The 23,887-nt window shown below is 42.4% G+C and overlaps 1 protein-coding gene across 12 annotated transcripts in view; it reads left to right on the top strand.

Annotated features, from left to right (window-relative positions):
* Positions 1 to 20,435, top strand: part of CYRIB (CYFIP related Rac1 interactor B) — a 147,436-nt gene extending 127,001 nt beyond the window's left edge. For all 12 annotated transcript variants that reach the window (XM_060611330.3, XM_060611325.3, XM_060611323.2 and 9 more), the window contains 8 exons: positions 1,034 to 1,139; positions 6,789 to 6,925; positions 7,984 to 8,061; positions 10,167 to 10,283; positions 11,397 to 11,476; positions 12,816 to 12,942; positions 14,387 to 14,457; positions 19,692 to 20,435. In XM_060611330.3, coding sequence (XP_060467313.1) covers positions 1,034 to 1,139; positions 6,789 to 6,925; positions 7,984 to 8,061; positions 10,167 to 10,283; positions 11,397 to 11,476; positions 12,816 to 12,942; positions 14,387 to 14,457; positions 19,692 to 19,755 — 780 coding nt within the window. In that variant the 3' untranslated portion in view covers positions 19,756 to 20,435. The remainder of the gene's footprint in view (positions 1 to 1,033; positions 1,140 to 6,788; positions 6,926 to 7,983; positions 8,062 to 10,166; positions 10,284 to 11,396; positions 11,477 to 12,815; positions 12,943 to 14,386; positions 14,458 to 19,691) is intronic.
* The last annotated feature ends 3,452 nt before the right edge of the window (positions 20,436 to 23,887 follow it).

Here is a 23,887-nt window from a genome sequence, read left to right as displayed (position 1 = left end):
TGGGTCGCTCAGTCGGTTGAGCATCCGACTTTGGCTCAGGTCATGGTCTTACCGTTTGTGGGTTCAAGCCCAGCATTGGGCTCTGTGCTGACAGCTTAGAGCCTGGCAGTCGGCTTCGGATTCTGTGTCTCCTTCTCTCTCTGTCCCTCCCCTGCTCATGCTCTGTCTTTCAAAAATAAATGTTAAAAAAAATTTTTTTTTTTTAAATCAAGAAAATTTGAATATAGTGGCAAGCAGATAAAGTACACTGTGTAAATAATACATGGCCTGTTTGTTTAGTTTGTAGCTTATTCAGAGCATTCCGTAAATCTCTCTGGTTTCCATTTTATTTTGCTTTCTTGTTTTTCAGTTTAGTGTGGATGGAGTCAGAGTACTCGTGCCTTGGGGAAATCTAAACATGTCAGTACCTCCTGATAGTGTTTATAAGAAGGGCCTCCCCGCCATACCCGCCATCTTGATTATGAGTTTCAACTTTCAGATAGTGTGTTTAGCTTGTTTGAAGACGTTGGAGAGAGCAAGCCAGATTGTTGAAAAAAGCATTAAGTTCCATAGAGGATTAAGAAAAGCACCTGTAAGCAAAAGAAAGATGAAAGCAAGAAAATACATTTCTTTGAGAGTAACCCTCTGTATTCAAGAAAGATTGCCTAATGGTTTGAAAGACTGGTCCTATTTTATCGCGTATACCAGGGCTTCCTCTGTTTCCTGAAACCTGTATTTTCATTTGAAAATAAGATCGTTGTTGGGGCGCCTGGGTGGCGCAGTCGGTTAAGCGTCCGACTTCAGCCAGGTCACGATCTCGCGGTCCGTGAGTTCGAGCCCCGCGTCAGGCTCTGGGCTGATGGCTCGGAGCCTGGAGCCTGTTTCCGATTCTGTGTCTCCCTCTCTCTCTGCCCCTCCCCCGTTCATGCTCTGTCTCTCTCTGTCCCAAAAATAAATAAAAAATGTTGAAAAAAAAAAAATTAAAAAAAAAAAAGAAAATAAGATCGTTGTGATTTTTAAAGATCTAACTATTTTTATTCTTTGGATTTTGAAGGCGATCCAGCATCCAGCAGATGAGAAGTTGCAGGAGAAGGCTTGGGGCGCAGTTGTTCCACTAGTAGGCAAATTAAAGAAATTTTATGAATTTTCTCAGAGGTTAGGTAAGTTGAAAGTTTTGTAATTATGACTTCCCTAGTGAAAAAGACGTTTATTAATAAGGAATTATGTAGTATTTTACGTTCACGTCACTGAATTTGTTTGCTACGTAGGTACAGCACTCTTGTTAGACTGTAAGATTACAGCATGATCTCATCCCTGTCAACTCAGCTCTTTAATTTATGTAGGCCATTTCCCTCCACAAATTATAACTTCCACAAGGAAAATGTCTGAATTTTGTGTAGCCTAAAGCATCCTAGTATGAGAAACCACTTGGTAGAATTTCTCCCTACAGCAAATCCTTTCCCATAAGTGGGAACTAATCCTCAGGCCCTTTGGGTTATTTAGGTTTTTGTGTTCTTAAAATCATTGCTGCTTATGATCAGTTCATGTTTCTAAAAGTGTACAACATAAGAAATAGGAAGCTGATGAGATGCCCAAAGTTACCTAGGGGAAAGCATTGGAAATCATTCGCTTTCTCCCTTGCTTGGGAAAAATTATTCAGAGGTCAGAATTGTGCCTTCCATTCAGTAAGTAAGCAAAATTGGAGTCCCGGTTTCTTGGAGAAAGAGGAGGCAGAGCAGGGAAGATTTAGTTAGCTGCTGGAATGATTTGAAAGACATAAGTTGCCAGGAGCAAAAATGGTAATTATTTGGGTTCTGTGTTTTGTTGTTGTTGTTTTTAAATCTCCAGTTGCCTCAGGAAAAACCAGTAGCTGAGGCAAGAATCGGTCAGTCTGCATCTCAGTCAGCTGGAGCGATCTCTGTGTTCGCTAGTTTAGGGCTGTGCTTTCCAGCTTGCAGTAGGTCCCTAGCACTTCCTGGTAATTTAGATCTTGCTCTCTGTACCTTCGTGTTAGCTACTCGGCCACTGTGTCCGCCAACTGCTTGAAAGTTGAAGCTCAATTTTTTAAAAAATGGCTAAGTGTTTTAAAAAGTAAGAGAATTGCTGTTTTTCCTTAGATGAAGTACAGACTGTTTAACGTACACAGAAATAATAATTGAGATAGAAGTGTTGGTATAAATTTTCTTTCTTATTGGAAAGAAGAATGTAACTTATTTTCTCAAGCGTGACCAATAGTTCTTTCATGCTGCCTGACCTTTTGTCCAAACACCAAACAGTCCGTAGTTTTGTAACCCCAGAGAACCTAAATCTTTTATTTGTTTTTATTTTTTGAGAACTTGTCTTTTTAATCGGGATTATCTTGACTCCTTCATATTTAGAGTTTTTCTTGGGCTGGTAGTTCGTCCCTGCCTTTGTAGTTTCACTGCTGTAGATGGTGCTCAGGCCTACTCAGGCTCATCTTGGTCTCAGCATTTGCCACTAAAAAAAGAATAATTGTAAAAGAGGCCAAACCAGTCAGGCTTACGTGTTCTCTTATGTTTTAACTGTTGGAATTAAATCAGGCTAGTAGTGTGTGTTCCATTTCGGTAGAGGGATGTTGCAACATACGTAGTAGTAAGAGGCTGTCATTTTTTGTACTGTCGTGTGGGAACCTGGAGCTTTTATTGCTCTAGCAGCTTCTGTGAAGTTATGAGCGAAGTACACATTTAATAGGGGATGGTTTACTCCTCATCTCTTGGCCAGTAACCTGGTTGGTAATGTTTCCAGTTTCCTTGCTGACCGAAGCATATCCTTATTTACGTATGATAGGAACTCTGTGTTTGTTGAGTGAGTGAACGATTAATTAATGAATAGACACATCTGATATATCAAGTATGTGTTGAGTATTTAGGGGAAGCAATAATAATGGATTTTAGGCTTTGGAGGCATAGCTTCCTGTTTGAAATCTGATGTTTGCCACATATCAGTTGTGTGGTCTTGACCACATGACTTAAGTTCTCTGGGCTTCAGGATCCTGGCTGGACCTCGAGTCTGGTGAGCCCTCTGGTTTATATTCACTAAACCTTTTGTCTCTTCTCTTCCTACTTGAGCCACAGCTGAGGATAAATGTTACAGATAGCCCACAAAGCAGCACATAACTGTCATGATACACATGATCCTTCAGAATCTTGCAGTCCCAAGGAGAAGGTTGCTTGGCCTGAGCACCACAGATACACTGTGGTGTGTACTCCAGAAGAGGGACCCTGATCCCTTGCCAGCTGGCATGTTTGTAGGGAGACAGGGAAGCGATCACTTGCCTGATTTGGAAGATAACTGACTTTTGTTGACAAGGCTAACCTTCTGGCCTGGGAAATGCCTGGACTTGCTTGTTTCAGTCTAAGGCCTTCCCAGTTGAGGCAGCCACCTCAGGGAAGGTTGTATGATGATCAGACAGTGAACAGACTGCTTTGTCTTTCTTTCGTCTTCCTCCTGTTCCAAGGGCTTGTTATGGGGACCATCTCCTGGGGTCATAATGAGTAGCTCTTTCCAATATGTTGCTCGTTTTCACTGGGCTGGATTGCCCGCCGTGAGTGTGGCCATGTTTCTTGGCTATGTTAAATCACCCACAGTCCACATCTTTGGTGTTCTCTTCTGAGAATTTTAAGTTCTCAGACAAATCTTTGTTAGAGGTGTGGATGGCAGCAGTGGGAATAAATGCTTGTTTCTAAAGGGGAACTTTCCACAGAGGCCTCCCGCTCCAAGGCATCCAGTTATTTCCCCTTACTGTTCTACCTTGTGGACTACTCTGTCTTTATCATTTCTCCCAGTTGATCTCTTGCTTGCAGCCTTCTTATATAGCTTGGACTTGTGCACTGATCTACCAGTTAATTTCTTCCAGAATTTAGGGCTTAGTAGTCTATTAACTTCGTCTTGTCACCTACCTTTTCTGAGGGTCATAATCACGTGGTTTTGTTTTAGGAGCTGCACCAGGGAGACTGATCCCTACATCCTTTCTTCCTTGACCTCCCTTTCTTTACAACTCAGCCAGAAACCTGAACCACCTTTTGGGATCTTCTGTCTCTGATTCCTCTATTGACACACAGCAGTGTGGGCTAGCACGACTCTTTTGTGTCCACAGAGGCCCTCCAAGATGAGAGGCTGGTCTAGGTGCCTCAGAGGCAGATAAGCAGTGCCATCATCTTGAGATGACTTTTTGTTTCATAGATTTGCCATTGAGGACTCCAGCCATTTGAGGACAGAAGTCCTCCGGCATGGTTCCTGGCCATCCCAACCCAGCCAAGTGACTGGACTCCACTCCTTGGGGGAAAGGTCTGCCATCCCCCATAGTGTAGAGCACTTTGAATGCTAAATTAACCCTGAGACCTGATAAAATCTAGGAAATGCAATTTTCTTTTTTTCTTTAACAGCCTATAACAGTATTGGTGTTTGTGTGGTTTTTTTTTTTAAGTTTTTACTGTTCTCATATCTTTCAAACCTTGCTTTCCACTTAACTTACATTAATACTGACAGATGGAATGAATTTTGGGAGATGAGTAACCCATTTTTCAAAATGGCTAAACTATGTTTTCCTTAATTGACCTTCACACGCACTCATGCACTTCTGTAAGCCAGCCATACTCCTCCAGTTCAGTTCTGCACACAGCCCAGATGAAGTGGCGTTTTTATGAATGTCAATCTGATGATGTCACTACTCTGCTTAAGTAGTCTCTCCAGGACATTAGGGTGACAAGACCGGAATGCCTGATCTGGCACACAGATCATATGCATCTTACTTTGGTCCGGGGTTACTCTCCTCCCGGTGCTCTTTTCTACCTGTACTGGTCCTCTTGTACTTCTTCTGCTATGTCTTGCTCTTCTCAACCTAGCATCTGGCTCACTGCCCTATTAGCAAACTCTCATTCATCCTTGGTGCACACCTAAGTCTCAGCCCAAATGTCACTTACTCAGAGAGGTCTTTTCCTGAACCTTCAACTAGGTGAGGTCCCGTTTCTATATTTTTCTTTTGTATCATGTGCTTGATAACACACGTCACAACCGTAATAATGTGTCTTCTCTGTATAGTCACGCTCCATGTGGGCGTAGGGAACACGTCTGCCTTCATCTCTGTATCCTCAGGGCTTGACACACAGTAGACAGTCCATACGTTTTCTGACCTGCTATAAAAAAAGGATAAGAGCTGTCATTTGGAGTTACTGTGTAGATGACAGATAATGTCTGTGTAATGGCTAGCTCAGTACCAGCACATAATACATAAGAAGTATCTCCTGTGTCGTAATCCATAGATTCATATTTTATAAGGTTACAGAGGATAGATACAATGTTGCTTCATTTGAGAGACCGTTTATTATGTATTATGCTGAAAAGAATAGGGCTGTAGAGTCCAAAACATCTGGCATTAACTATCCGAACTCTTGGGGGTCTAACTGCTTTGAAACTGAGTGTACCCGTCTGTGATGCTCATGTCCTAGTTGATGGTGACAGGTCAGTGAGAGACTGGGTCACGTGCACAGTGTGGATGTTCGTTCCTAGTAGGGTCTTCATACGTAGTACAGCTGGTATATTTTTAAGTTAAGGGTTAATGATCTGATGTACATTTATTATTATTGATAAATATTTACTTATTAATCTGATATTTATTTGTTCATGTCAGATCACCATCTACTAGTATAAGTTCCTGTGTTTTTAGAATAGAATCTGGCATTGTTTTCTTTGAAAAGAATTGTTTTTACTGTTCTTTTAATTTATTTTTGAGAGAGAGAGAGAGAGAATATGAGTGGGGGGGAGGGGAGAAGGAGACACAGAATCCGAAGCAGGCTCCAGGCTCTGAGCCGTCAGCACAGAGCCCGACGCGGGCTCGAACTCACGGACTGTGAGATCGTGACCTGAGCCGAAGTTGGATGCTTAACCCACTGAGCCATTCACATGCCCCTGGAATCTGGCTTTGTTTTCTGATTCTGAAATCTTTAAATGAATTGCTTGATTTCTTTGCCTTTTTTTTTTTTTTTTAAGTTTATTTATTTATTTTGAGAGAGAGAATGAGAATGAGAATCTCAAGCCGGTTCCACAGTGTCAGCACGGAACCCACTGTGGGACTCAAACCCACAAACTGTGAAATCACGACCTGAGACGAAAGCAAGAGTCAGATGCTCAACTGACTGAGCCACCCAGACACTCCAGTATTACCATTTTTAAACACAACATTTATTAGTCTGGCATTCCAAAAGGAGCACTTACTTTGAAGGGACCGTTTTACTTATGGGATGAATTTAGAATATTTTCATTGTGTTCCTAAGTTGCCTAACTCTTAAGACACTGAGACCTAACTATTAAACCAAATACTTTATGTCCTTCAGTATCCGACAGAAAGCAGTCTGTGTTTATAAATAAGGAGCATATTCAAAGTATGAGAAGTTGCTCATTCATTCACAGCCATGTAGAGATTTGACTGTGTGGACACTATGCCACTGAAGGAGTTACTCAGAACCGTTACCAGTTCATACAAATCAACACTGTATAGAATGGTGAAGATAGTTCAGAATTTGCTGTTCGATCCTGATGTTTAATTGAGATTCACATTCTGCATTATTTTGCATTTGGGTTTACAGAATTCTAAAACTGAATTGGTCCCTTTAAGGGACCAATTTGTTCTACTGAACACTCTTCAGTTTGAGTGATTATGCTTAGATAATACGACTTTTGAAGAGACCTTATTTTTTGGGGAATTAAAGCCATAACATTTATAAGTTGCTTTTTAATAAATAAAAATCAGAGATACAAACAGCTTAACGTTTTAATCTTTCTTTCTTTAGAAGCAGCACTAAGAGGCCTTCTGGGAGCCTTGACCAGTACCCCGTACTCTCCCACGCAGCATCTAGAGCGAGAGCAGGCTCTTGCCAAACAGTTTGCGGAGATTCTTCACTTCACGCTCCGGTTCGACGAACTCAAGGTAGGACTCCATGCTGGCCTTGCCAGCATGGAAATCGTGGGCGTAGGAGGAGACTCCTGGGGACCTAGTTTGAGTGTTTACGTGATGTCCTTTGGCCCCTGGCAAAACCTGGAGAACTGGATTTAAAAGTTGTAGCAGATCTTTGATACATTGTATGCATAGCAAATAGCAAATTATCCAATACTCAGTCTTCATTTAGTTTCATTTTAAAAAATATCTCTGAAGTATATACTGTTGACCTTTCCTAATACTCTTTTTTTCTTTTCTGTTCATTCCCGGTTTATCTTCAACATCCTTTTACATAAAAATGTTAAGATCCTTTCTTCCTACCTTCCTACCTTCCTTCATTTCTCTTCCTCATCTGTCTGTCTGTCTGTCTTTCTGTTTCCCTGTGCACCCAACCTCCACGTTGTTGGAGGGAGGGAGTGTGGAGAAACAAGAACTAGCTTTTGTCTCAGGAGACCCGAGTTCCACTGTGGGCTCTGTTACAGTGACCACATGTGAGACAGGCCCTTTGACTTTCCAGGACCTCAGGGACCTCGTCTGATAAGTAGAGCAGGTGGATTCCGAACTACAGTCTTTAACGATTGCATAATAGGAAACGATTTTGTTTTATTAATACTTTGAGCACAAAGGATTTATATATATGATTTTAGTCTGAGGATTGCCCTGTTGACCATATATTCATACTTTTATTGTAATAATTCAAAACAAGTACCTAAGTATTTCTTCTTATTTTTGTTTATTTGGTAATACTGGTTTTTGGGAAACAACCTTTTAGTGTATTACCTGAAATTATTGAAAAGAAGGGAAGTATTCAGATCACAACTGTAAAACCGTCTACAGGGTTTATATGTTCTGTAAGGACTTAAGTACAGTGTTACATAATTTAAGTGCAAAAAGCTATCGTGGATGATACCAGTTCTAGTTCTTAAATTGTTTACAAATTAGGGAATGTTACTTAACTAGTTAAGGCTGTATTTAGTAGATTTTTTCACTTATTTTTTACACTATCATTTAGCGTACATAATACATTTTTCTTTCATAAATGTCTCTAGATGACAAATCCCGCCATACAGAATGATTTCAGCTATTACAGAAGAACATTGAGTCGTATGAGGATTAATAACGTTCCAGTAAGTCAATGCTTTGAATCAGGGGGGTGGTAATGGGAGCCGTTAATTTATTTGTTCAGTGCATTCGCTTATTTGCTTGTTCATTTGCTCATTCACTCAGATCAAGTTAAAGCTAATGACATAGTCAATAACCAGCTATGGGCGACTGTAGGTATAAGAGGAAAGTGCAAGATGTAGCAGCCCATGCGTGGTGCTTCCCTGCTCTTCACCTAGCGCCTCAGATCCCTATGCCTACTTAATAGAACTGCTCCTTGTCCATACAGTAATACTTACAAAATTTCTCTGTGTATTCTCATGTTACTTATTTATTTACTCGTTCATTTAAAGATTTTATTCTTCAGTAATCTCTGCACCCAATGTGGGGCTTGAACTCAACCCCTAGATCAAGAGTCGTATGCTCCACCGACCCGGCCAGCCAGGCCCCCATGTGTATTTTCATTTTAAATGCACAAAAACTTTGTGGATTAGTGGTTGTGAGACCCCATGGTCTTAGCATGGAAGAATCCAGGAGAGAAGGTGGCCTGGAATGGGAGGGGTACTGTTGTCAGCAGAGTTGTGGGCCATGAGCGCTTCTGTGCCTGGTCCTGGGCTAGTATAACATCTCTTCTGGTTTATTAAGGCTTGATTTCCCTTGATTTCTCCTTGTCTTTACCCTTTTCTACCTCCAGGGAGTCAACTACCAGAAGTAAAACCTTAAATAGAAAGAAAATATCTTTTTCTTTAGGTATTTTGGGGACCTACATTGTGCTAATTGGTGTGAAAAATTTCTAGGATCAGCCTTACAGCCTTAACTAGATAGCTTAGTAAGGAAAGATCATGTGAGTGTGTAAGGAGCAGTAAGTGGCTTAAGAGGTTAAAGAAAATGGCAAGGGAGATCATTCTTTTTTTTTTTTTCTTCTTCTTCCTCTTTTTTCATTGAATCACAATTTTATGAAGTGGCTGCTGTAAGGCCCTTGGTTGGAAGAAGGATTTCTCTTCCATGAAGCTTCTGTTATTTTACATCAGTGTGGTTTTGCATAGACCAGTTCTTGCTGTGAGGCTGAGCTTATCGTCTGTTTTTTTCATACCCACCGTGTAAAGTCAGATCAGATCCAATCAGATCACGTAACACCCAGCCAGCCCTCTGCTGTAGCCATCCTGCTACCACTCGAGGCCAAATACAAGGGTGCCATCTTGCACCCTCAGTAATTAAAGGGAAATCCAGTTGTTATCGAGTGAAATATCTTTCCAGTCTCTTCCTCGCCCCCGTCCCCCCTTTCATCTCGTAGTTCTTCTGTCCCAGTCGAGAGCCTCATTCCGCATCTCCGGCAGTCATTCTCCAGCAGAACTCCTTTTTTTGACCCGTGGTCTTTTTCTTTTTTGGTACACTCTGCCCACCATCATCTGTCAACTTGCTTTAGAAAATTGACTTAATTGTTGTTCTTTCTTCTAGCGCACTGAGTGGTCCCTGTTACGTGCAGAAGAAAGTTAGGAACTTAGGCCAACAGCTAAGGTCCTCCGCAATCTGGCTCCAGCCCTGCTTTCCACCCTTACTCTTCGCTAGTCGTTTCCCCTTCTTGCCCTGAGTGCACCGGCTTACACTCCACGTCATTTGAAAACATGCTCTCATCCCCTGTCTGGTTGTAATACCACGCGTACCTGCCCGCCCTCACCTGCAAGAGCTGCCTCTTCAGAATCCATTTTTGTTTCTTCCGGTCAGACGTAGTCTTTCTCTCCCCTCCTTTTTTTGTCATTGCCTCTCAGCTTATTGTTGTGGATACTTGTGTGCTCCTGAGATGGAGGCCAGGCCGTGCCCTCGCCATCTCCCTGCCCCCGTAGCACTTAGAGCCATTCCTTGTTACAGGAGACAGCCCAGCAAGGTTTTATTTAGTTGCTTGATGTCATGTAAAATATTTTAAGAGAGGTTACTCTTTTTGAAAAATTGCTTAATACCATTTTTAACCTGTTTTTAAATATACATGCACATGAGGGTCTAAAATATAAGAGTATTTATTAGAGTAATTTAACAAGCATTAGCGAAACAGTCACTCTGCCTCGGTTCTTTTATAAATGTTATCATATTTAATAATTTATGAACTGATATCAAGTGCTTATTTTCCACACAGGCAGAAGGAGAAAATGAAGTAAATAATGAATTGGCAAATCGAATGTCTTTGTTTTATGCTGAGGCAACCCCAATGCTGAAAACCTTAAGTGACGCCACGACAAAATTTGTATCAGAGGTAAGTGTTGCCTGGACAGTTACTCTCTATGTTGTTACACGTCCTGTCAGCAGCCAGAGTGAGCTGTCCAGGCCTCACGACGTTGCCGTCTTCTGTGCGTCTTCTGTGCACGTGCACTGAGTCCTGCCCCTTCCCGAGGCACACACATACACATCTACCTGCCTGTTGGCAGCTTCCCTCTGGATGTCTAGGTGACACCTCAGTGTTACTGTGGCCAAACCCGGCCCTTTCTGCAGTCTTTTCTGTCTTGATAGTAGCACTGTAAAAGCAACTGACTTAGGGGTTATCATCCTGAATTCCTTTCTTTATCTCACCTCTTATGTCTCTTCCATCAGATAGTCTTGTTGACTCTTCCTCCAAAATACATCCTGAATCTGAAAACTTTGCCCCTGTCCTCCTCTACCTCTCCACATCAGCCCACCACTCTGTCACCTGCATTCATGTTCCTACTGGCCTTACTTTTTCCACTCTGACCCCACGATGGTCCTTTCTTCAAAGAACAGCCAAGTAATCTTTTTTTTTTTAAATTTTTTTTTTTAATGTCTATTTATTTTTGAGAGAGACAAGAGTACAATTGGGGGAGGGGCAGAGAGAGGGAGACACAGAATCTGAAGCAGGCTTTAGGCTCTGAGATGTCAGCACAGAGCCTGACATGGGGCTCAAACTCACGAACCGCGAGATCATGACCTGAGCCGAAGTCGGACGCTCAACCGACTGAGCCACCCAGGTGCCCTAGTAATCTTGAAAAAAAAAAAAAAAAAAACAAAAACCCAATGCCTTTCTTCCTCTGCTTCAAGTGTTCCCAGTGACTTCCCAGTGTCCTTTGGATAAATTCCCCATACCTCATGGCCTGTGGGGCCCTGGCTGCATGTAGTGGTTGTTCCCACTCAGCCAGAATGGAAGTGACTCTCAGGAGCACAGGGTCTTAGTTCTCTAGCTTTTAGCCGTATCCCTAGAGCTTAGAACAGCACCTAGAATCTAGCACGCTTTCTTAAAAATTAGGAGTAGGAACCAAATTCTAAAGTTGTCAGTTTTCCACATTGTGCTGGATTTTAAATTATACTTAAGTAATAACTATCACTTTCACTGTTTTTTCTCTATATACTTTTCCAGAACAAAAATTTACCAATAGAAAATACCACAGATTGTCTAAGCACCATGGCCAGCGTATGCAGAGTCATGCTCGAAACACCGTGAGTATTAGCTGATCTTTTTCACTCTAACAATCCTACCGAAGTTGGTGTCTAGATATGAACATGTCTTATTTGGAAGGTGGGAATTAAGTATATCTGAAGTATCCAGTGTTAATATATGAACGATATTAAAGTAATTTGGAAGCTTCATGTAACTTCTGGTTTGAGTAGGAAGTACAGTGGGTTTTCAGGTGCCTGAGACCAGTCAGGCTAACTTAGAACGTAGACTCTTCAGAGTGGGGAGTTTTGTGGTGCTCTTATTGGAGGTGGGGGAAGAGCGTTGGTGTTTTGGTTATGCTTCTCATTAAGCATTCTCTCCTTTTCAGTGAGGAACCTTGCCCTTTTGCTAGATGAATGGTTGTCCTCCTACTTCATAAGGCTTTCCAACAAAATGATGTGTGTAATAGCGCTTTGGAAAAGGAAGAGCTGCCAACTCTTCTCCTTATCCCTGCCCCTCGGTATTAGTTCACAGTCTGTGGTTTTTATCCGACACTAATCTGAATTCTCTTCTGGGTTTCCCTTCACTTTCAAGCCATTTATCATATGTACCACTGTGTTTTCTGGCTGGATTTTCTTATCAGCAGGCAGAAAGAATCCCTCCTGGATTCCTGAATAACATATGGTTCTATTAGATAACTTTTGTTTTTGTGGAGCTTTTCATTTTCCAAAGCATTATTAACGCACATCATCTTTCTGGAAAGCCATATGAAGTAGGAGGGCAACCATTCATCATTATCTTCATTTAGGGGAGTGAGCTCCTGGGAAGCGAAGGGACTTAAGCACGGTGGCCAACCCCACCCATGTGCCTGGATGGTCCCATCCTGGTTCTGGACGCTTTCTGCCATGCCATGCTGCCTTCTGCAGAGACAAAATTCTATTTCCCTTTTTCCCGAGAAAGGAATATGATTGAATTTTAGTAAAACTAGAATGCAGTAATATAATGATGTAATACTTCGATTAATAAGTTAGCTTCTAAATAGCAAACATATTGCTCTATTAAGCAAGTGGCTTTTTCCATCATGTTGGTGGTAACAGCCTTTACAAAGCACCTGTCCTGAAGCTATTACTTTGGGGCTTTTCATTTCTCTAAATTTGCCTCATCTCTGCCAAGCAAAAGGGGTGATGTACCAAGAGGGTGCATGTAGAGATCAGAATACCTAAGTGATCACCGCTCTATCAACCTCATTTCCCTGGGAATCTCACCATGGAGAAAGGAGGGTATAATGTTAGCATTCCTTTTAGATATCAACAGAGTGTATCCTTCAGCATCAGCTGAAAGTTGAATGAACTCCTTAAGTAGTGATGTGCCTCATCCAGCCATATCTTTTCTACCCCCCAGGGAATACAGAAGCAGATTTACAAATGAAGAGACAGTGTCATTCTGCTTGAGGGTAATGGTGGGTGTCATAATACTCTATGACCACGTACATCCAGTGGGAGCATTTGCCAAAACTTCAAAAATTGATGTAAGTTACAATGCTTTATTTAATTCTCAACCATTTCCGTAAGTGGAGATCGTAGGCTTTTGTTTAAAGAGCTGCAGGTTGCACTCTGTCACAGACCTCAGTTTTATAGTTTCTGATAACGGTGGGTTTCTGTTGCCTCTCATATCGTGCTGGATGGTTTACAGCCATATACGAGTGCAGTAGAATGGAGGACAGCTGGACCTTGTACTCGCCAGCGGTCCTTCTGCCTGTTTGGCAGTGTAAATAAATGATCAGACATCAGAAATTTCATTCTTTGACCAAAGGCCATTTCAAACGAAAGATTTATTTCCATATGTATAGACAAAGTCAGTAGAGGTGCTCCAGTGGAAAAAGACTATGTAACAGAATACAGATTTTTCTCCTCCCTCCCAGGCATAGTAATTTGTGGCTCTCATCTGGGTGTCAGCTTTGCTTGTCTCTACACAAATTTATATTAGGAATAAAGTAGCTCCCTTGGTTCCTCTGTTTTCTAATTTCTCTCCTAGTCACATCTGGTTCATCAGAATTGTAACCAGTGTTTGGTGAGAATTGTCTTCCATTTTCCCTTTTGTAGTTCAGGCGCTCAGCATTTCGTGTCTAGATTACTGATTGCCAGCCAGTCTCCCTACCTTTCTTTATTCACGTCCATCCTCTGTAAAGATAAATGAGTTAACATTTATTGAATGATTACTGTGTCCTAGGAAATTTATGCTTGTTGCCCACTTACCTGTGAAAATACTTCTAGGATGTAGATGTTATCTCCCCCGTACTAACAGATAACCTAAAATTTAGGGAAATGACATAGTGTAATTTCTAGTGAATGATGGAGTGGGATTTTGAATCCACATCTCCATGGTTTCCAAAGCTGTGCTCTTCTAGCGTGTTCTACATTTTCACAGTCTGCAGCCCATCTTTACACACCGTCTACACTGAGCTGCTCCCTTTCTAATGGCCCATAACAAGTCCCTGCCCCATAAGTTCCAAATGAATCCTCCTTCGCAAGTCCTGGCTTGCAAAGCCCTCTGTAAACTCCCCTGTGACTCCCCAAGATTCTGTCCTCAACATGTGGTAAACTTTACTATTTTTGTCAAGGTGTTTGCCTGCCTGGAAAGGCTCCTCTGCTCCTTGGCACTGCGTCCGTCCGTCCTTTCAGAGACTGCTCCACACCTTCTCCGGGAAGTCTTCCCTTCGCCGCCCTGTAGTTTTCTCATGAGTGTGCCTGCTGCTTCTGCTTTGGTTCTTAAAAAGTTCTGTTTGAGAAACTGAAAATAGCATTTGCGTAGTTTTTTCCCCCTGTTCTAACAGTAATAATTTTGACATTTCCAGAATGTAATTTCTCATGAGTTCCATAGTTGTGGTGCTAATTTAAGTACTACTGTTTCGATAGTGAATGTTCTTTGAGAAAACACAGTTTTTTACCTTTTCCATTTCTTCTTCTCCTTAGATGAAAGGTTGTATCAAAGTTCTTAAGGACCAACCTCCCAATAGCGTAGAAGGTCTTCTAAATGCTCTCAGGTGTGTATATGTACATGTGCGTCTGTACAGAAAAAAATACATGTAAGAAAATGCTTCAAAACGTGAATAATACAAAGGATGTGAATATATATGTTCATGTTAGAAAAGTGCAGATACCATTTTGCTTATTGGTAACCTTGTGTGTAAATTTTCAGTTACAATATTTTTACAATAAAGAGTGAGTGTGTGTGTGTGTGTGTGTGTGTGTGGTGTGCATGCACAGATGAAAATAGCTTCATTTCTTCGCTATAGATTTTGGCTTTCATTTTTTGCTCCTCTTGGCATGTTTATTTTTTAATGAAAGTAGACCATGCTAATTGTAAATAAAATTCAGCCAACCCAGGAAAATTGAAAGCAAAAGAAGGAAATCACATAATCTCACCATTTTGAAATAAACTGCTGTTAATGTTTCGGTGTATATAGTCTTCCACAGTTCATTCTTTATATTTGTAGACAAAGCTCTCTGATACTTATCTTTTTACAAATGTAATGCTATACAAACTCTTTTATAAAAACAACCTCTTTTCCCTTAATATAGTGTGTTAATATTTCTGTTTTTACAAGTATTTTTGTTACTTTTGTGTATTTCTTGTAATGAAAATAAACTTGTTATTATTTGATGTCTTCTCTTGCTTACACTACTTGATTTAGCTACTGTAGCTCCTAATAATGGTGGAATTGTTTTTTAAGGCAGGATTCTTTTTTCTTTTATTTTTCTTAAGTAAGCTCTAGGCCAAATGTGGGACTTGAACTCAGGACCCCAAGTTTAGGAGTTGCACGCTCTACTGACTGAGGCAGCCAGGCATTTCTTGAATGCTGGACTATTTTTAAATGCAAATCACAGCATATTATAACATCTTGACTACAGAGGTTTAATTTATAGTGTAATTTATTTTCCTAACATAAAAGATAACTTGCTCATTGCTTATTTTGTGTTTAAACACAAAAATTACATGAGCACAGAAATATTTATATAGAAACTTATTGAGGTCACAGGCCATCTTTGTTTCTCACTGCAGTCCACATGATACATGAAAATGATTTCCAGTTCAGTCTTAAGTTTCTCCCATGTTTTCTGAGCCAAACAGGTTGGTTATTCCTCTCGAATGCTTAGTCACACTTGGCACATGATAAAGCAGAATCTATGCTGTGTCATTTCAGTTGCATGGAACCATCAAAGGATTTTATTAAGATTATGAGAAGTATTCTGTAAGCAGTGAGTGCCTGAATAAAGGAGGTCTCTTCTGAACAAATACCAGAAAGATTACGGAACATAGTATGACCATGAAAATCCTCATAATGTCTAGCTATTTCAGCCATACGTCTGTCAGAAACCACAATGATTGGGAGGTTTTACTCTGGAGGTTTTTACAGTGTGCACCTCATTTGTTTCACCCGTAATCGTGCTATTGTGAACCGTAACTACTCGATCTCTTTCTCAAGACTCCCCGGGTCCCAGTCAGCTCACTTTTTCTCCCAAGACTCTCCTTTCTTATTGGTTAGATTCTCCAAAGCCACCCAGTGACAGGAGACCTGTTCTGAAAAGGAAGAGAGAATTGGAGGCCAGGAGGGTCTGGTGTTACTTCTTTACTTGGAAGGGACAGTGGTCCACACATGAAGACTCAGAGTTTACTTTTGTTTGCAGTAGTTAAAGGTAGTTCAGTCTCTCCACTCTCAAATTAGGGCAGCACTGGGCTGTGGGGCTAAGTGAGAGGTGGGGTTAAAGTCTTGCACACGCCAGTCTGTGTTTGAGGGGAGAAAAGCACCATTGAGGCAAGAGCCACCTGTGGCTTTTCAGTCTTCTTTGCACGTCTCTAACGGAAAGTAGAAGATGAAGGTTTTGTTGCAGAGATAACTCTCGAACTGTTTTCGTTCCCAGTGGATGTGTTTTGTGGCTGGTTCTCATTTTTCCACCTGGGAAGTTTCTTAAGGTTCATCGGTGTACTTGATACTGAGTAGTAGTGGTTACAGTGAGTAACGTTTTTGTAACCTTTAAGTTTACGGCGTGATTTCGTCTTTATGACTGTATTTGATCTTGACCACAGCTCTGTGAAGTAGGGGATGGATGTGAGGTGTGGGGCATGTCTCCATTGTACAGCTACCTTGAGCTCTTGAGAGACTTACCGATTATATAGGCGATTAATCAATGTCAGACTCTGTCTTCACATTCAGGATTTCATTCTTCAAATCCCATGTGCTTGGTGCTGTACCATTGAGCCTTAAGGTTCCTGTGTGATTGAACCCTGGGGTGTTTTTGGAGTAACCGGGAGGGAAACAAAAATGCACGTTCCCAGGCCACCATGCCCAGAGAGACTCTAAGGTCTGGTGTGGGGCCCACGCACCTCATTCTATAAATAAACACCCTAGCTGATACAATGCTGGTGCTTTGAGAAACGTTGCTCACACTAAATCACCCTCGCCCTTAATATGCTTCACTCACAGCAAAGGAGATACTATGTAAAAAGCATTTTATAATCCCCAAAGTGCTATGTAAATGTTCATTGTTAATTAAACCTTTAGAAAAAGGAAAAAACACTTTTGTGGAATTACTTTCTGAGTAGCTGCTTTACTAGAAATGCTCACTCCATCATTTTCCTCAGCCAGCAGTTAATAACCAAAAATTTTTAAGTTTTAATTGCCCATCCATATAATAAGCTATTTATTTGGAGTGCTTCTCTATAGAAATTACACAGTGCCTCCAGCTTACAGGATGTGATTGCAAGAAAGCAGCAAGTCCTGTCTACATTCAGTCGGTGGAGAAGTGGAACCAAGTGCCTTGATCATGAGAGAGAGCCAGAGCTCGGAGTTAAGGTTTAATGCTAGATAACTGCTGTCTTTATTCAGTTTCAGAGTAAAGATCAATAATAGTTGCTTCTCGTCAGTAGAAAAGTATACGCACTTGGAAAGGAACTTGGTTGTTATGCACAAAGTGACATAAACCCGTATATGTCCGTACACTTTTGCACACGTTAGGTGGTAAAGGCCTTTTCTTGGTAAGAGTGTGGTGACGGGCCAGGTCTCCCTCCAGTTGGCCCCGTTTGGCGGAAAGGACGTGAGACCTGTTACAAGTGCACGGTCTCATCCCGCAGAAGGAGCCAGAGCACTCCCGCTCCCGGTGTCACAACGCTGCTGAGTAGCGATACGTACGCTGCTCTGAGCAGAGATGGTGGTGTGCCAGGTGGGGGCCCTCTGCCCTGTGAAGGAAAGGGAAAAACGGAAACGAAGACAGGGGTGATGAACGTTTTTACTTCCTGACATCAGGAGGATATGTGTAGCTACATACGCTTTACCTGCTCTTGGAAATGAAAACAGAAAGCTTTAGTCTTGGCTGCATCACTTGCCACTTAATGTAAGTAACCCTTCATGGATTTTTTCCCCCAGCCTGGCTGCTGGCTTTCTCGCCTGCCTTCCACAAATACTAGTTGAGCACCTGGCCCATGCCAGGTGCTCGGGTGTCTCTTCAGTAATATGTGAACAATTTGGAAGTGCCTTCTTTTTGGAAGGTAAAATTGTAGAGGATGTATCAGGTACTTAATAAGTATTTGTGTCTTTACCTCTGCAAGGATTTGAGTTCATATGCTTTCTTTAGTTTTTCAATTGCCTTGAGAACCAGCAAGAATTGGGTTTAAGTTTCTTGAACACACAAAGGCCGTCTGTGTGTACTTTGCTTAAAGTTATATATTCCTGAAAGACGATATGTGAAATTTTCACAGGCCAGATTAACTGGTCCAGCATTAAGTTCTGTCCGAATTGTCTCCAAAATATGTCCCATATTCAAGCCTTGAGCACCTGTTTCCATTGCTGCTCATGTGGTCCAGGCCTTGCTCATCTCTCACTGAGTCCCCTGGAGCAAGCCCTTGGTCGGTCCCTCTGCTGTCCCTCTGTTGGTTCCTCTGCTCAATGGCCAGAGCAGTCCTTCCAGAACATAAAGAAAGGCCCACATCACTACCCTGTTTGATGTCCTCCACTGGCTTTCACTGCACTTATAGTGACTTCCCAACTCCTCACTGTGGCCTGCAGTGTCCTCATGAGCTGGGCTTTCCCGGCATCTGAGGCTCCATCTAGTACTTTCCTCCTTTGCCCCTTGTGTGAGTGTGTCACTGTCTGTCTTCTCTGCCAGGTTGTGAGATCCTGGAACAGTGCCAGGTACATAGTAGGCTCACTTACTGAATTTCGGCTATTAAAGGACTCCTATGGGGACTCTTCTCATAAAATAGTAATCACTCTTCATGATTCTTTACTTGTGGTTTACATGCTTATAGCAAAACACATCTACCTGGAAATAAGGCACGTCAAGAATGGAGACATTTTGGGATGGGATGTGACAGTTGGAACTGTGGTAGTTAGTTGAGCTTAGATACAGACTAGAGTGGGGGCCGGCCTTTCTCTGTAAAGGGCTAGAGAATAAACACAGATGTTTTAGGATTTGGGGTTACGTGGTTTCTTGTCACAGCTACTCAACTCTGCCGTTGTGGCAAGAAGGTGACCATAGAGAATACCTCAGTGAATCTGTATATGGCTGTGTTCCATTAAAACTTTTTATAAACACACTGAAATTTGAATTTCATAGAATTTCCACGTTAACATGAAATATTATTCTTTTGATTTCTTTCCCCGTTCATTTTTAGTGTAAAAACAGGGGCACCTGGGTGACTCAGTTGGGTAAGCTTCTGACTTTTGCTCAGGTCATGATCTCACAGTTTGTGTGTTCCAGCCCCGCATCGGGCTCTGTGCTCGCAGCTCAGGGCCTGGAGCCTGCTTTGGATTCTGTGTCTCCCTCTCTGTCTGCCCCATCCCCACTTGTGCTCTCTCTCTCTCTATCTCAAAAATAAACAAACATTTACAAAATAAACGAAAGTGTAAAAATGTACTTAGCTCACAAGCCGTACAGAAACAGGCGGTGGGCTAGGTTGGGCTGCAGGTTGTACTTGCCAGTCCCTGAGATGGAGTGACAGCTGTTTCCCTGTGAGAGGGCGCAGCTCATTGTTTACCTTAGAAGTTAACTGGATCGCTTCAGTAAGGTAGTTCTACCTTAAGTAAAGAGCTATTGGATATGTTGTGCAGTAGGTGGTTAGGGTAAGCAGGGCAGAGCCTGAACGCAGCCGGAGCTGGAGAGAAAAGGCGCGATGCTGTGAGGAGAGTTTCGCCTACTTGCCCAGCTTGTGATAATGATGGAACCCGCGGTAGATCATGGTTTTCAAAATTCCCTAAAATAGCTGTTCTTATACTTCCAGGTACACAACAAAACATTTGAACGATGAGACTACCTCCAAGCAAATCAGATCCATGCTGCAATAGCAGCCCTGGGCGGGCGCCTGCTGTGGACAGAAGACAGTATTCTGCAGTGGCTGAGAATGCACAGTTTTTAGTGATTGCAATTACTATCTCATGTACTCCTGCTTTTTATTTCTTTCCTCTGTTCCTCTTCCCTCTTTTTTAATCATGTTCTCGTTCTCAAGACTTCTTTTCTGTGCCAAAACCAGTAAAGTTCTACTCTGAAGGGACACTGTCCTTTCGAATGGGCCATCTAAGGCAGCTAATTCCGCATTGCATTGGGGTCTCTACTGAGAAAAATTCTGTGACTTGAACTAAATATTTTTAAATGTGGATTTTTTTTGAAAACTAATATTTAATATTGCTTCTCCTGCATGGCAAAACTGCCTATTCTGCTATTTAAAAACCGTCAACGACTTTATTTTCTACTGCCGCTTTTTTCATGTGCAGCCAAAATGAAAATGTTTAAATTAACTGTGTTGTACAAATGGTACCCAACACAAACTTTTTTTAAATTAGTAAGACTTTTGTTTAAAGTTTTAAGTTTGCATTTTGACTTTTTTTGTAAGGATGTATGTTGTGTGTTTAACCTTTATTAACTAACGTTAAAAACTGTGATGTGTGCGTAGAATATTACGTATGCATGTTCATGTTTAAAGAATGGCTGTTGATGATAAAATAAAAATCAGCTTTCATTTTTCTAAGTGTGGCTTGGTTTACTGGTATTTTGTTTTTAGGCTTCCGAAGCCTTCCCCGTGCGTATTTTAATGGAATGCATACACACGTAATTTCCCCTTCTTTTAGGGGAGAGCTGGGTGTTTTTAATAGTCTTCTTCTTCATTATTGTCTACGTGTGTAGTTTTCATTGCTTCTAAAATTTTGCTAAGTGCAGGAAGATCAGTGATCTGGTCATTAGCTTGCCTTTTATTCTTGATTTACTCTTGTATGGGTGGTAGTAATAGAAGGAAAACTACATTTGCTCGATTCACAGTTCCCAGCAGTGAGAGGGAAGCCACAGGAAGCAAAGAGGGCGGAAGGAAGAACGGCCCTCAACACTGGGAGGACAGGGAGTGAGTGGTAAGAGGAACTTGACTCACTGGTGGTAGAAAACAAGGGCTTTTGTTATTTTAAGATCATAAAACCATAATCATGGAATCTAAATGTGCTGATTGGGAGAAGCAGTTTAAAGGTTGTCTAGTCCAGCTCTGGTGCACCTGAACTGGTTAAGTGTGGAAGAGAATGCCAGAGGCTTCCGTCAAATCCTTCTGGCTTAATGGTGCCAGATCATGATGCCCACGGCGCCATGGTGGCATCCCTGCTGACCTTCCTGGCCTTCGTCTCACCCTCTCCTGGCCAGGCTCTTTGGCCAGGCTCAGCCGCTTGCAGTTTAGAGAAGTTGTATGTGGTGTCACACCTCCCTAACTCTGGCTGGTCCCCGACCCTGCCGCTCCCTCCCTCCCCTCACCTCCATTTGATGAGCAGCAGCTTGTGGGACCTTCTTCATGAAGCCTTCAGGATAACCTTAATCTCAGTCTTCTACGACTATTGAAATGGGTTAAATAGTGGCTCACCTAAAAGATAACGTCGACCCAGAACCTGAAAATACAACCTTATTTGGTAAAAGGGTGTTTGCAGATAGAATTAATTTAAGGACCTGGAGAGGAGACCATCCTGAATTCGAGTAGGCCCTGAATCGAATGACAAATCCTTGTTAGAGAAAAGAAGGGGAAGCAGACACAGCAAAAGGCCATGTGAAAATGGAGGCAGATTGGAGCAGCACATCTGCAAGCCAGGGAACCAAGAATTGCTGGCATTTGCCAGAAGCTGGGAGTCCTGGGACCAATCCTCCCTCCAGAAGACGGGCGTCTCCAGAGGGAACCAGCCCTCATTTCAGACTCCCGGTCTCCGGGACTGTGAGAGAACGAACACACTTCTGTTGTTTCAAAGCACCTGGTTGGTAGCACTTCGCTGTGGCAGCCCTGGGAATCTACCACGGGCATCTCGTCAAGCACCTCCGATACTTGACCGCTTGTGGGTACCTTTTCTGACTCTGAGAGAACCCACGAGGAGAGCCACGTCTGATTTTTCCCTCAGTGTCCCCAGGATCTCGCACAGGCCCCAGATTTGAGTAGAGGCCCAGTGAACGCCCGAATGGAGTGAATGCATACAAATAAGTCGTGACGCACCTGGAGTGGACAAAGTGACACTGCTGTGGCTCTTCCAGCCCCCACACTTCTTCACGCTCTGCGTACCGGAGAGTAAGTAGAAAACCCCTAACTCTAGACAGAGACCAGCAAACTGGTCTGTGGGCCCATTCACCCACCACTGATTTTTGTACAGCCTATGAACTGAAAGTAGTTTTTACATTTTTAAAAGGTTGAGAAAAACCAAAAGGATATTTCATAGCACGTGTGAAATATATGAAATTCAAACTCCAGTGTCCATAGATAAAATCGTGTTGGAACACAGCCTGACTCATTTGTTTACGTATTGTTTTTGGCTCCTTTTGCACCACAACAGTAGAATGGAATTCTTGTGACAGAGCCATATGGCCCTCAGAGGCGGAGATATTTACTACCTGGCCCCTTACAGAAGGAGTTTGCCAACCCCTGCACTAGTTACAAGAGCAGGTTTGTTGGAGAACCTGGTGTCAGAGAAGTGGAGGGCTACAGTGTGATGAAAGGAGGCATCTCTGCTGCCGTGGATTTAATTCCGGGTCTGATATTTGCCATTCAGATGGTCAAAGGGAACAAACCGGCAACTTCCCACCTACCAAGTCTGATCTCTTAATTTGTGATGTCTGTTCTACAATGGAGGATTATGGGACTGGCCATGCGCTCCTCGAGAAAGACGGCCGGGATGAATTAGGGTCTGCCCTGCGTGCCGGAGGCGGGGAGTGACCCTGCTCTGAGTAGGTAAGTCTTAAATCTCTCTCGAAGCCAGCTTCCTTTGACCTGCCCACCGCCCCCACCCCCCGTTACCTCTAAAACAGTATCTGTACCTCTTCCTTCATGATGTAAAGTATCTGGTACATCCACTGCCCCATTTCTGCAGCCCTCAATATGGATGAGCAGAATATTTCAGTCGGCTATTTTCCTCCTTACAGATTTGGGTTAAAAAGCACTCTGGACTATTGTATGGTTGCTTCAAATATTTTAGACTTGTCATAAAGATAATTAGCATTTGTGCTCAAATCTAGGTCTTTTGAGTTAAATTGCCATTCTGGTTCCATTTGAGAGTGCACTACCTTCCATTCCATAAATCCTTATAATCCCTTACGGAGCATATTTTAAGGTCCGTAGAGTACAGTGTGATCACAAAAGATGGACTAGAAAGATCTGGGCATTAAGAGAAAAGCCGAGCCATGTCGCTTTGGAACTCTGCCTCCTCAGTAAAATGAGAGAATTGAGGCAAAATCTCTAACGTGTGATGCCACGTCGTATATACGTGTCTATATACCGCCTGCAGAAGGCGATAGGAATGTGAACCGTCACAGCACAGACTTCGGAGTTGGCAGACTTGAGTTTAAATCAGTGTGACTTTGGGTGAGTCCATGTCCCCATTTACAAAACGGGTAATATGCGAGATACCTACCCTTTCCAGTGACCCCTGAGGATTATATTAGATAATGCCTGCAGTGTCCTATAGATATCCGAAGTGCTCACTGTCCATTTTATTATGACTATCGTGACATTCAACTGTGTTAGAAACAGCAACACAGCCTATTCCGGGTGTCCTGTTGCCCATTGATTCTAGAGTAGTCAATGGTACCAACTGTACCTCCCTCAGTTGATGAGGGTGCTGCGCAAAGCTGCACAATTTTAATGAACGCTTTAAAGATCCTATAACTAATGAACACTACCAGTGGTGGTGCTGGTTTTCTAAACGGACACGCAATGAACTGCCTATGTGAAATGAAAATTAGCAACACAATTATTTTAAACATCGAGGTGTAGCGTGCTGATAGATTGTTCCAGTCGGTGTGTTCACAAGCTCATCTTTATGTCCGGAAATACTAAGAACCCCGCCCCCCCCCACCTCCCCAGAGCCCACTTGGACTGTGTCCTAGCCCTGTAATAATGGATGCTGGTGGGTCTTTGGTGGAGGAGGGCAGCACGTTCTAGGTGTTTAGAGAGGGCATTCAGCCAAAAGAATC

Source organism: Panthera onca, chromosome F2, assembly GCF_046562875.1.
Source record: "Panthera onca isolate mPanOnc1 chromosome F2, mPanOnc1 haplotype 2, whole genome shotgun sequence".
Classification (NCBI taxonomy): domain Eukaryota; kingdom Metazoa; phylum Chordata; class Mammalia; order Carnivora; family Felidae; genus Panthera; species Panthera onca.
The sequence above is the reverse complement of the archived record's forward strand: the minus strand, read 5'-3'. Positions and strand labels throughout refer to the sequence as shown.